The sequence below is a fragment of the Ailuropoda melanoleuca genome, chromosome 13 (genome assembly GCF_002007445.2).
Source record: "Ailuropoda melanoleuca isolate Jingjing chromosome 13, ASM200744v2, whole genome shotgun sequence".
NCBI classification, from domain to species: domain Eukaryota; kingdom Metazoa; phylum Chordata; class Mammalia; order Carnivora; family Ursidae; genus Ailuropoda; species Ailuropoda melanoleuca.
Window position 1 is genome coordinate 12104911 of NC_048230.1, and position 12838 is coordinate 12117748.

Here is a 12838-nt window from a genome sequence, read left to right on the forward strand (position 1 = left end):
TATTTAACATTGTATCTTAAAGAACTCCCCCTATTATAAACATTACTTTTCATGACTACCTAATATTCTACTGCAAGAAGGAAGTTTGATTTACCTCATAAATACCCTATTTTAAGCAGTGTTAAAGTGGCAAGAAGCATCTTTTTGCCTGAAGATTTGTTAGCATCTTGTTTCCTTGGGCTAGATTTCTGGAGGTAGAATCCCTAGGTCAGTGGCCGGGCATGTTTTTAAAAGTCTCTTACTACGTATTGCCAAATTGCCTTTCTGGTAGTTTATAACAATAATATTCCCCACCAGCAACAGTCCATCTCGTTTTATCCTTACCCATGTTGAGTATGATCCTGTTTATTTATTAAAGAATGTAGGAGCCGAAACATCCCCCGCAGGTGTAGGGAGAGGTAGGGAGATTGTGAGGATGGAAGGGAGCTAACCTGGGAGCTAAGAGCCACCTGCCCTGCCCTCCTGTGCCCCCTGCAGGCATCCTCAGAGAGATGGGGGCCACACACCCACTCCGATGCTGTGAGTCCCTGTCAAAGGCCCTTGCTGCGGAACCACACAGAACCACTCAGCCTTAATAATGGAGTTCCCACACCAGTGTCTCTCATGTAGCACTTGTCTTCTGGCCTAGAGATGTCCCAGATCATGGTCTTCCCTTTCTAAGCCTTTCACAGAATTGCGGCACCCCTCTGAAGAGCTGCCCACATACTCCCGTGGTAGTCCTCCGTGTTCAGGTGGCCCTGGCGCGGCCTTACCGGCACTCCTCCATGCACGGTCTGATCAGATGCCCCCCGCAGCCTGGAAGGCAGATACTCAGTTCCCTGTTCTATAAGTGCATTCCTTTCCTCAGGCTGCCATAGCAAACCACCACAGCACTGGGGACAGAGAACAACAGAATTTTATTCTCTCAAATTTCTGGAGGCCAGAAGTTCAAAGTTAAGGTATCAGCAAGGTCACACTCCCTGCAAGGGTTCCAGGGGAGAATGCTTCCTTACTTCTTCCAGCTTCTGGTGGCTGCTGGCATTCCTCCTCTTGTCACAGCATGAGTCCAGTCTCTGCCTCTGTCTTCTCATGGCCTTTTTCCCACCCTGTGATTTTCCTCTCCTTTCTTTCATAAGGACACCAGTCACTGGATTTAGGACTCACCCTAACTCTAGGACACTCTCATCTTGGATCCTTAATTATTACGTCTGCAAAGACCCTATTTCCGAATAAGGTCCCATTCTGAGGTGGGCATATTTTAGGGGGAAATGCAGTTTAGCCCACTCACTACAGCAGGTAAAGAAACCAAGGTCCAGAGAGGCTAAATGACTTTCCCAGGGTCATACAGTGAGAAAAATAGCAGGAGATGGTATGTGAACCCATCTTCTGCTTACCATATCCTTTTTTTTTAAGATTTTATTTATTTATTTGACAGAGCACAAGTAGGGAGAGCAGCAGAGGGAGAAGGAGAAGCGGGCTCCCCACTGAGCAGGGAACCCAATGTGGGGCTCAATCCCAGGACCCCGGGATCATGACCTGAGCCAAAGGCAGACGCTTAACCATGTGAGCCACTGAGGCACCCCCATATACGTTTAAGTAAGAAAAACAAACAAAAAACCAACTTATGGTATGAATGCTTAATTACGTTTTCTGGTTCATGGAAAATGAAATATGGTACCTTTTACCCTCGGATACATCAAACATCGTCTGACCATTACTCTGTTACTGTATTATTATTAATTACATTTGAAACTATTCATGCCAGTGTGATGAACCCCTTATGTGGGAGTCACTCATGTATTGTCCATGTGGTAAGTGGGGAAATTAAGACCTCGAGTGGCCAGAAAAGTTAGTGGGAGAAGTCCAATTATAACCTTGGTATCTTGAGCTGTGATCTGTCTCCTCCTCTTTAAAGTTGGAGTTGTGATCATACATTGTGCTTGTGAAAGCAGTTGCCAAAACAACCACTCTGTTAAATTGTAAAGAAATCTTGGTGTCTCAGTTACTGTTGAACTCCTGTCCTCTGGCTTAGGACCCCTTGATAATGTTAGCCACACAGGGCGGCCTGTTCATGGACCTATGATGAATGATGAATAATCCCTTCCCAGCAGTGGCCCCCGGGGGCCTGTGAGAACAGATGTGCACGTCATCACATCGAGCACGTCAGCATCTCTGGCTTGCCAGCATTAGTGAGGGCATTTCACTGCTGCTGGTACCTTTCCTTTCTCTTGCTCAATTTACTTCTGACCTGGAATACCCAATCCTTTAATTTTTTTAATGTTTTATATATTTAAGTCATCTCTAAACCCAACACAGGGCTCAAATCCTCGACCCTGAGATCAAGAATTGCGTGCTCTTCCAACTAAGCCAGCCAGGCGCCCCAATGGAGTAGCAAATCCTTTAAAAATGGCCTAACCCCAGGGCACCTGGGTGGCTCAGTCGGTTGAGCATCCAACTCTTGATCTTGGCTCAGGCCTTGATCTCTGGGTCATGAGTTCAGGCCCTGCATTGGGCTCCATGCTGGACATGGAGCCTACTTAAAAAAATTAATAATTTAATTTAATTTGAAAAATAAAAATGACCTAACCCCAAAACCCAAACCCCACAGCCAAATGGATAAATATGGGATAAATGTGGCACACCGTCATGAGTTTGGTGATCATTAGATAATCTGAGTCATAAAAGACTGCCGGGATCTAGGCCCCTTTGCTGTATACCATGTCTGTGGGTGTGGGGTCATGGTTACCTTGGGAACCACACTAAAGGATTGAGAGAGACAGACCGGGTCTCTGTTAGTCACAACATAGTGCATAGTGACATAGTGAAATAGGCCTGCAGCCACATCCAGGTACCAAGTAAAGCTGCTGGCCTCGGTCTGTGCTTATATGAACCAGCTGTAACACAGAGAGGAGCTCTCTCCCACAGTACCGGTCTCCAGCTCTGTTGCGTGAGCTAGCTTGGAGAACAGGCAAGGAGGCTCTCCGATCGTTGCTTCCATCCTGCCTGGAATCCTTTCTTAGTTCTCATGGACGTCATTATTGTTGTGAGCTCTCACCCAGAGGGGCTTGTGTTTAGTGCTACCTGGACTCGCTGGCGGCTGGAAATCTGATCAGCAGGCTCTCATCAAAGTCCAGATCCTGAACTACACCTAACTGACGCACAGGGAAGGCCGTGTCGCCGTCTCCTAAATAGCTAGGGTGTGATTAGACACTATCAGCTCTAAGGAACACCCCACCTCCCCCAGGCCCCCTCTTTCCCTCAGGCTCCGTTGCCCCTCAACAATGGGATACAAAAGACAGAGCACGTGTTCCCCTAGGCTCCCCAGGAGCTGCAGGCTTACCAGCTGTCACAGCATGTCTTTAATGGGTTTGTGAAACCCAAGAACCTGACCCATTTCTCCTCTGGGGAAAGACTGTAACACAGGAGGCCAAGCTGGGAAGCAGGATTCGGGAAGCTCACCTGTATGAGCCCGGCTCTCTGTGCCATCCAAGGCCGATTGTTCGGTTCTTCCAGTTCCCGGGGTGTCCAGTCTAAAACACATGCACAGAGGGCAGTAAAGTGATACCGTGACATTGTTTTCTGCTCACCTATAACCTCCTTCCTTCCTGTTATTTAATTTTAGCTCCCTTTTCTGCCTACGTCCAGCTCATTCCTCCCAATCCTGGCCCTAGATATTTAGGCGCTGGGCTCCTACCCAAAAGGTATTGACTCCAAAGTGACTGTCAGATTTCTTAGGTGGTCCTAATCAGTTGATAAGCAAACATATTTTGAGTAAGTATGATGCGCAAAGTCCTGTACTTACTACAGACTGATGGATTATGGAGGAATCCGTGCCCTCGAGGAGCTTCTAAACTAGGTTGGAGAGCAGATCATGAGAATAACACAAGGCAGGATGGGAATGACACCATGGAACTGATCTAATTAACCTGGGATCCGAAGATGGGCTTCAGAGAACCATACAGAACTGTAATCACTTTACAACGTTTTATGATATTGCTTACATAATTTCATATATGCAGACGTACATTTTCTGGGCAAGTTCATTGTTTTCATCAGCTTCACCCGAAAGGTAAAGAACCTACCATGCAGGGGCGCCTGGGTGACACAGCGGTTAAGCATCTGCCTTCAACTCAGGGCGTGGTCCCGGCGTTATGGGATCGAGCCCCACATCAGGCTCCTCCGCTATGAGCCTGCTTCTTCCTCTCCCACTCCCCCTGCTTGTGTTCCCTCTCTCGCTGGCTGTCTCTATCTCTGTCAAATAAATAAATAAAATCTTAAAAAAAAAAAAAGAACCTACCATGCAAACAGACTTTCTGGAATAGCTCTCATTATAACTCGGGTGGTCCCTCAGGGTTTCACTGAGCAGGTGAGACTTGAACCCAATCTTAGAAAATGCCATGCAGAGAATAGCAGGGTGGGAGGCAGCCCTAAAGGAAGGGGTTCCCAGGAGGCATCAGAGCAAGACTGTCACACCTAAACCCATGCCCTTAAGTTGCCTCACCTCTCTCCCTCAGCCTCAGTAAAATACAAATCTGTAAAATGGTGACCATTGCTGCTTCCCAGAGCTTTGTCAGGCCATGAACTTTTTTTTTTTTTTTTGGCTCACTTTGTACCCCATACCTCAGTGCCACGCTTGATTCATATCATAGTGGACACTAATCAATGTTTGAGGAATGTGCAAGTTAACTGAAATAATAAACGTGAGGGGGCTTTGCAAACCGCAGAGCATTGCTTCAGCAAAAGATCTTTGTTGCTCAGTATGTATATTTTGTGCTTTGCAAACAGCCTGCACTAAGTGTCTTCACCCCCCTTGAAACTGACCCTTTCTCCCATAATGGGACTCAGAGGGCCAGCTCATCTGATGGAGTGTCTCTGGGCTGACCCAATGAATGATAGCCGTGCCGACAACGCTGATACGATGTGCAGTTGCCTAAGAGCGCAGAGGTGACCTCACTCTCCAAGGGCTTGGCCTCTTTACCCCAGCCCTTGCTGACACACGCACACCTGCAGCTCTCTCTCACTCAGGGCCCGGGAGAGTCCATGAGCTCCTTTGCTGTCCTCATCTGCACTGGCAAGGGTGGAAGGGAAGGACAAGGAAGGGGGGCACTACAGAGCCGCTGCGGGGATTCTTTCCAGTACAAAAAGCGGGACCACTAATCGTATCCTCTCTGTGACCTCTCAGGATGATCCAGGGCTCCCCTGCCGGCTGCTGTTTGTATCCCCAGCTTCCTACCCGCACCATCCTAGCAATGCCCATGTTAAGAGAGAGCAGATTAGATCTTCTATCAATGTTTTTTCCCTCCCGTGTGCCGTCCAACAGACAGGATGACTCATCAGCATTACCATGATACCCCAAGGAAGCTGGGCTGGTTGGGAGTGGGAAAGATTTTTTAAAGGTCTTGACTGAAGGTGACAGGAGTTCTCAGAACAAGAGGTGATTTCTCCATGTAACAGTTCTCCACTGGAAGGGAGGGGAAAACAAAGTAAGATGAAATCAGAGAAGGAGACAAACCATAAGAGACTCGTAACCCTAGGAAACAAACCGAGGGCTGCTGGAGGGGCGCGGGATGGGGGGAATGGGGTAACCGGGTGATGGGCATTAAGGAGGGCACGTGGTGTAATGAGCACTGGGTGTTCTTTCTGTGCAGCTGATGAATCACTAAACTCTACCCCTGAAACTCATAATACACTGTATGTTAATAAATTGAATTTAAATTAAAAAAGAAAAAATAACAGTTCTCCACTGCAGATGCAGCTAAGAGAAGCAGTGTGTAAACCGATAGAATGAACTCCAAGCTAAGAATTAGGGGCCTGTGTTCGGGATCCATCACTTAGAGACTTCGAGCGTGCCGTTAATCTCTGAGCTTCCAGCTCCTCTCCCATAATAATTGGAGCAGGACCTGCACTACCTCTCAGGTTGGTTGTGATCGTCAGCGTTGACGACGATGCTTCCAGTGGCATAAAGTTGGACGTATTTGCTGTTATTGACAATAAGAGCGTGTACGTGTATACGGTAGTGTATACACGAGCACACCGGTTATGTGCCAGGGGATTGATTGTGCATTCGTCTCGTGCAATCCTCACGACAACGCTGTAAGGCTGTATTGTTCTTCCATTTTTATGGATGTGGAATCAGAGGCTCAGAAAGGTAAAGAACTTGCCCAGACACACACGATTAATATGTGTTGAGAGCCTACATTTCAGTCCAGCTCTGTTTCCATTTTCCACCAGCTCATGATTTCTTTTTCTCCTGTCTACTGTTGTTTTGTCCCTAAAATACCACATGCTCCTCTGGCCTGTACCATCCATCGTAGACCAGGCCCACCGTCCTACCTGAACCCTTCTTGTGCTAACATCTTGCTGGCTTATTTTGTTTTCTTCTTCCTCTTGGCCCCACTATCTGCTTAGCTGCCCTGACCACTAAAAGCGGCGTGTACTAACGCTGGCCGAACACCTTGTAGGGGCAGGCACGCTGCTCTTGTGAAGTGACAGAAGGTAAGGGCGTCCCCATTCTTGAGACAGACTCTGAGACATGTCTGTCCATAAGAGAGCTGCCACGACAGCCCTGAGGGTATAAGGGGGAGGCGTGTCCATGCTTTATTGCTAATTCCCTCATCTGGCAGTCACTAGGCAAACACGTCCCAGGCCGACTCTTCAGAGGCTCAATGATGCGATAGCTCTTGATCTTGTCAGTCAGAGTGGGGCAGCGCCGGGGGGAACACAGGCCCCTGGCAGGAACCTGGCTTAATCTTTCATTCCTTCGAGGCAGGGTTATTAGTTCTACTTCAGAGACGGAAAAAGGAGACGGAGGGACTTGCCTAACATCACTTAGTGAGTGGGTAGTGGAATCAAAAGCTTAGCTTATGTCATCAGTCCCTGTGTGTCCTTAGGGCCTGGGCACCTTTGAGTTGTTGCTAACACTGGTCTGGGGTTGACTGTGGGCTTGGCACTGCCGAGGCACAGCTGCACAGTTGAGGCCCTCGGAGGGCTGACGCTCAGAGCCCCCCGCCACGAGCAGCACCTGGCTCCCCAGGTCCATCCTGACCCTACCTGATGAAGAGAGAAGGTGGTATTGGGCAGCTCCCCATTCCTGGGTCCCACCTGACTAGCCGATGCCTGGCAACCCAGTCCCAAGGTGGGCGTCTTCTTGGAGAGATACATTTATAGATGTTGCCCACCCTCCCAGCACCGGGACTCTACCCTACAATTAGGCAAGAGATAAATCAAAGCCAAACTTGGCTGATGACATTCAGGAGCCAGTGGTGACCCTTGCCACACATATAAATCCCAGCGGGCTGGCCAAGGGCCTTTGTCTGGTCAGAAGAGCTCAGGATTATCTGGCCCTCTTTGCTGATGTATGGAGTCACCGGCTGTCGGAGTGTTTACTAACGGTTATCACCTCGATGCTTTGGCCATTATCAGAGGCAGGGCCGCCTGCCGGGGCTGGGGCTCGCACCCTCTCTATTACCACCTGTCATTGGCAGAACGTGTGCGCTGACGCTGCCCAGTCCTGACCGCCTAGGGAAGATAGTTTCTGACGGCTGATCAAAGAAGAGAAGCAAGGCCTGATAAAAAAGTGTGTGTTGTGCGTACTTTTAACTTTAGGAAACATTGGCATTTGCATTTTTTCCCCATCTTCCTGGTCCTGGCAGGAACCAAGCCCAATAAATGCAGTGGATTCAGTTACCTAATCACTGGGGAAAATGGTATGTGCTTAAAGCAACAGAGCATGACGATAATCTCCTTCCAAGAGAGAGTAGACGAAATAAGCTTTCACAGAAGACTTGCTGTATAATAGAGTAGAATAATTTAAATTTAGACTTTGAAGTGATCTTGCACGTAAAATCTCATCTTGGCACCGAGCAGAGCGCCTTGGTTTTGGAACTAGAGAGCCGCTTTGGGTTAAGGAACAATTTTTGCTGAAGATTCCATCACCCAGCTCCGTTGCTGGCATCCCCCAAATGGTGTCCCTGTTGTCCGTCTGTCCTTGGGCAGTTAGGAGACTGCGTGCGGCAGAGCGGGACGAGCCCCAGATTGAGGCATCAGGTGATGGGAGTCCTTGAACCAGGTCTGTCACAAACCTGCTGTTGGATCTTGGGCCGTCACTTCGGAGGTTGGGTACAGGTTAGAGGCTAGAGTGGTATGGAAAACCTTTCTGAAGCTTTAAGCTTCATAGCCCCTTTTTAAAAATGAACTGTTAGGGGAAGCCCTATTGCCTCAAAGAAAGAAGAGTAGAGGTGTTTGGGTTGAAGCTGGCGAGGAGGTTCTCTGCCCTTGACCTACTTCCGAAGCAGTCCCTGAAGCCCTCAGAGGCACCCTGTAGCCCCGAAGGGAACATGTGAGAAACCACTAGCCCAGTGACGTGGAGGTCCTTTTTCTGAGAGTCTGCCTGGTCTGATCCAGCGGCAGGAGTTGCTTCACCCTGCCCTCCACGCGGCTTCATGGTGGCGTCTCCTCCAGGAGCTAAAACGGACCCTGGCGGGGGTTGGGGCAGGTGGCGGGTAGACAGAAGAGCGGCCCGTTGTCCAAAAGCGCGGACTCAAGGTCGGCTATCTGTGTGCCACAGGGACCTTTGACCGGAGCGTGACCCTGCTCGAGGTGTGCGGGAGCTGGCCCGAGGGCTTCGGGCTGCGGCACATGTCCTCCATGGAGCACACGGAGGAAGGCCTGAGGGAGCGGCTCGCCGATGCCATGGCCGAGTCACCGAGCCGGGACGTGGTGGGATCCGGAACAGGTAAAGGTGGCCTCGCACTTGTGGCCCGACGTGGTCAGGCCCGGCCCAGCCCGTGTTGGCGTAGACCTTCTCTGGCGGGAGAGGGTGTCCGTTTGTTTTAACCGTGTGTTTCTTTGGTTAGCACTCTGACGGCCATCAGTTTGGAAGTCTCTGGGATTGGGGGAGCCCTGTGTGAAGGACTGCACTGGGGCCCCGGGGACCCCTCCTCCATGGAATAATGCACCGTAGAAGTGCGGTGATAAACATACCTGTGTCGTATATGTGGCTCCGAGAAGGACTCCTTCTCCACGGGAAGGGACAACCTTGGAGTCCCTAGGTCCTCAGCAGCCCTAAGGCACGGGGTGTGAAGGCAGCACACCTGCGTCATGCTTGAGGCTCTGTGGATTAGCAGGCGTCAGTGGGGCCTGCCGACCCGATGGGCGCAAGCATGAAGCAGGCAGGGCTGGTGGGAGCCCCCAGGCTGCTTTTTCTGCTGCTGCCTTTGCCCTTGCACTCCTGCCTGTGAGAGGGCCCAGCAGCCGGAGCCCGGGGCAGCTTCTGGAAACCCGTAGAGCAGTCAGAAGACATCCTTAGAAGATGGGTGAGCCCTGTCCCAGCAAGTGGGCATACACATGCACGCGCACACACACACACAAGTGTCTGCTCACATGCGCATTCAGGTGCGCACACGCATGTGTCCACACACATACGCATGCACCACACACACACATACACAGCGTGCAGTCAGGAAAAGACCACGATTCTCCCATCTGCACATGGTCACAGTATAGCCTGCCTCTCCTTTTTTCCCGAAACACCTCCTCATTCTCGATCTCTGTGCTGCTAATGCATGCGCTAGCCCAGCTTTAGGCCCAAGAAAGACTTGCCCAGCAGGCCTCATCCCCACATCCTGAGGTCAACAAGAACGTCCTACCGGGCCGAGCAGATCCTGGCTGTGGGCCTTCCCGCCCTTGCTTGCCCCAGACCTCTCAAAACTGTTACTCTTTACTGTGAACATTACCGCCCCTGCTGCACCGGCCTACCTGGAAGGAGGATCCCAGCAAGGAGAAGCTTACAACCTGGGGTGGGAATCAGGACCAGCAAGATTTAGAGAGGCAAGCATTTTTGGAAGGTCTTGAAATGCCTGACGTCATCACACATCCATCTCACTTCCGTGTGGGTCCTCCTTAGATAGGGGGGTGTTAAGCCTTTCCCTGTCTGCTTCCCCTCCCATTCAGTCCTCCTGTTCCTGCACTAAGGGGAGAGAGACAGACGGTTCTCATCTCCACCTCCACAGCACCCGCTCTGTGCCGTGCGCAGTGCTTGTGCGGTACTGGGCAAATGGACAGAGTGGATTCAAGAAGGGGAGAGAAGGAGTGTACCTGGAGATACAGAGGTGCCTCGCCAGGCCGCAGGAGACAGCCATCTCTGAGGGCCAGCCCCCTTCCACACCCCCTTCTTCCCTAGAGAGAGAGGAGATGTGGATCTTGGAAGCGGCCCCAAGCCATGCCCGCTTCCCTCATGCACACACATGCACAGACCACTCTCCCCATCATCCAGCCCTCCAACTCGTGGACGGTAGCCCACCGTGCCATTGTTCTTCTCTCTGCGTCTGCAGATGAAGCAGGCTCTGCCATTTACAGGGGCTCTGACCCCATTTTCTTAGGAAGCTGGTGGAAGGGGGGAAAGCTTTTCCCTTTCCAAAACTCCCACCTAGCACTGCCTTCCCCCTGCAGCCCTGGGGCCCCTGCCAGCCTCTGCTACATAAACCAGGGCCTGGTGTCACCAGACTCACTCCCCAGGAGCCGCCCTTGCAGGGGCTCGAGCAGCTCTGTCGAGCACCCTCAGACACCACTTGGAGCCCCTCAGTGTCTTCCAGCAAGTGGATTTAAAGGTATGCTGGGTCAGAGTCAGAGAACTTCAGCCTGGCACAAACAGTAACCTGAACAAACCTTGGCAGCAGTTCATCTGCCAGACAGCTGAGGGTTCAGGAGTGTCTTTGTGGCCTTAAGCAGGTTTGTGAAATTAAAACAAAAAAAAGAAGAAGAAATGAGAGAGGAAATTAAAACGGCATGACCCACAAGTCAGAAAATAAGAGATGTCCTTTTTTTTAAAAAAAAAAGATTTTATTTATTTATTCGACAGAGATAGAGACAGCCAGCGAGAGAGGGAACACAAGCAGGGGGAGTTGGGAGAGGAAGAAGCAGGCTCATAGCGGAGGAGCCCGATGTGGGGCTAGATCCCATAACGCCGGGATCACGCCCTGAGCCGAAGGCAGACGCTTAACCGCTGTGCCACCCAGGTCCCCCAAGAGATGTCCTTCTTGAGCAGAGGAATTTCATTTTCCTCCCCAAACTGTCACCAAAAGGGATTCATTTGGGGGTTTTTTGACCATATTAAATGTATCAATTTTTTAAAATCTGCCTCTATTTTAAAGGTCAATAAGTAAAGCAGATATTATGCAAATTAACTCGCTTCCCTCTGCCGTTGCTGAGAATCACTTGTCCCGTTGTGCAACTCCCAGTGTAGTGGTGCGGCCCAGGGCCTCGGAAGGGCAGCCCAGCACACCCAGAAACTGCCTGGGGGAGACGATGTGACTTGGATGCAAATTTCCAGCAAGCCACCCTTTGCCATAGCAGCCCTTCCCTCTCATCTTCCCACCACCCTGCTTCTCTCGGGGGCTCACAGGACCTACAGATAAGGTGACATTAAGTGCTTGCCTTACTCCGAGGCACCCGAGATGATCAGTCCTGAAGTGCCCTCAAGCAGGCACTTCGTGTAGTCTCACAACCACGACCGGTGGCCTCTTTATCGAGGTATGAATGGAGCATGCTCTTGTGACCCCCAGCACTGAAGCCCATTCTAGAGCATGCCTCACTGTTGCACAGGCTTCACTAGTGATGTGCTGGGAATTGTTTACCAACCAGCTCTCCAGAGGGAGCAGAAGGCCCTGCTTGGTAGCATTTGGACATTTCTGTAGTATAGAAACTCGCGTTATGGCCAATTTCAAGCCATCAACATGGTGTCAGTTGGCTAGCTGAATTCCTGAAAATGGAGCAGTCAGCTGGCTCCAGCACCCTACCCGGAAGCTGAACCGTGGGCAAGTTATCTGTCCCCCAAAAGTAAAGCAAAACCTTTGAAAGCCGGTCTATTCCAGGAGTGGTCTGCAAACCCACAGCACCCTCTCTACCTGGGACCTGGTTAGAAATGCATAGTCTCAGACCCCACCGAGCCCCACTGAGTCTGCACCCACATCCTAACAAGGTCTCTGTGCACATTTGATAAGGTCCGTCTTGAAGCACGGTTCACCTAGGAGGCAGGTGTTGGTTCTGTCCTCCGTGAGGGCTGCTGACCAATTAGTCTAGTCTGAGTGATTTGCAAATGTGCTCTAAAATCACTGGCTGAGTTGCTGTCTTGCTATATCATTCTGCCCCTTGTCCCTGTTACCCTCCCATTGCCCCCGTTCAGCAAAACTCCGAATCAGGGTCAGTCCAGTTCTGCCCTTACACTTCGCTGCTGAAGGAGAACCACAAATAGTTCAGATTGGCGCCTCTGCAGGTTTCTGGCGTCCACTCCGCAGTGAACCAGGCGAGGCCTTCTCTGTTTTTCTCGTAGCCCCTCCTCCTAGTCTCTGTTTCTGCTCTTTTGCAGCAGAAACGAGCAAGCAGCACCTAGAACAGTGTCTGGTGCGGAGTAGGCCCATGGTCACTGTTTGCTGAGTGAATGAATTCTCCATTCAACATAGATGTGAGCAGTTCTGCTCCAGCCCCTGCCTCCTGCTGTGGCTTCTGGCCTGGTTTCCTTCTCTTAAAGATTCCACTGATCTCTGGTCCCCTAAGAGTTTATGTTTTTTAATATTTTCCCTCCGCTTTTGCTATTTTTTTAAATATGGTGCATGGGCTCAGTCCATCGTTTTGAAATCAGTCTCTTTTCCTTCTGTACAGATAGTGTTTGAGACTCCCCCATTCTCCTCAGATCTCTTACCCCACTGTTTCGTCTCTCACTCTCAGAGAGAAAATGGTGGTCATTGTTAAAGAAATCTCTTGACTCCGCACACCCAGATCCTACCCGTCCCCACAACAGCCTCCCCCCTCCTCCTGTCACAGAGGAGGGAGCAGTCCCGGCCTCCGGAGCCGACCCAACCAC

At 50.6% G+C, this 12838-nt stretch overlaps 1 protein-coding gene across 1 annotated transcript in view; it reads left to right on the forward strand.

The window, feature by feature from the left end:
* Window positions 1–12838, forward strand: part of BCAS3 (BCAS3 microtubule associated cell migration factor) — a 621209-nt gene that overhangs the window by 588916 nt on the left and 19455 nt on the right. Inside the window, exon 24 of the mRNA XM_034640661.1 lies at window positions 8546–8713. Within this exon, the coding sequence (XP_034496552.1) occupies window positions 8546–8713 (168 nt within the window). The remainder of the gene's footprint in view (window positions 1–8545; window positions 8714–12838) is intronic.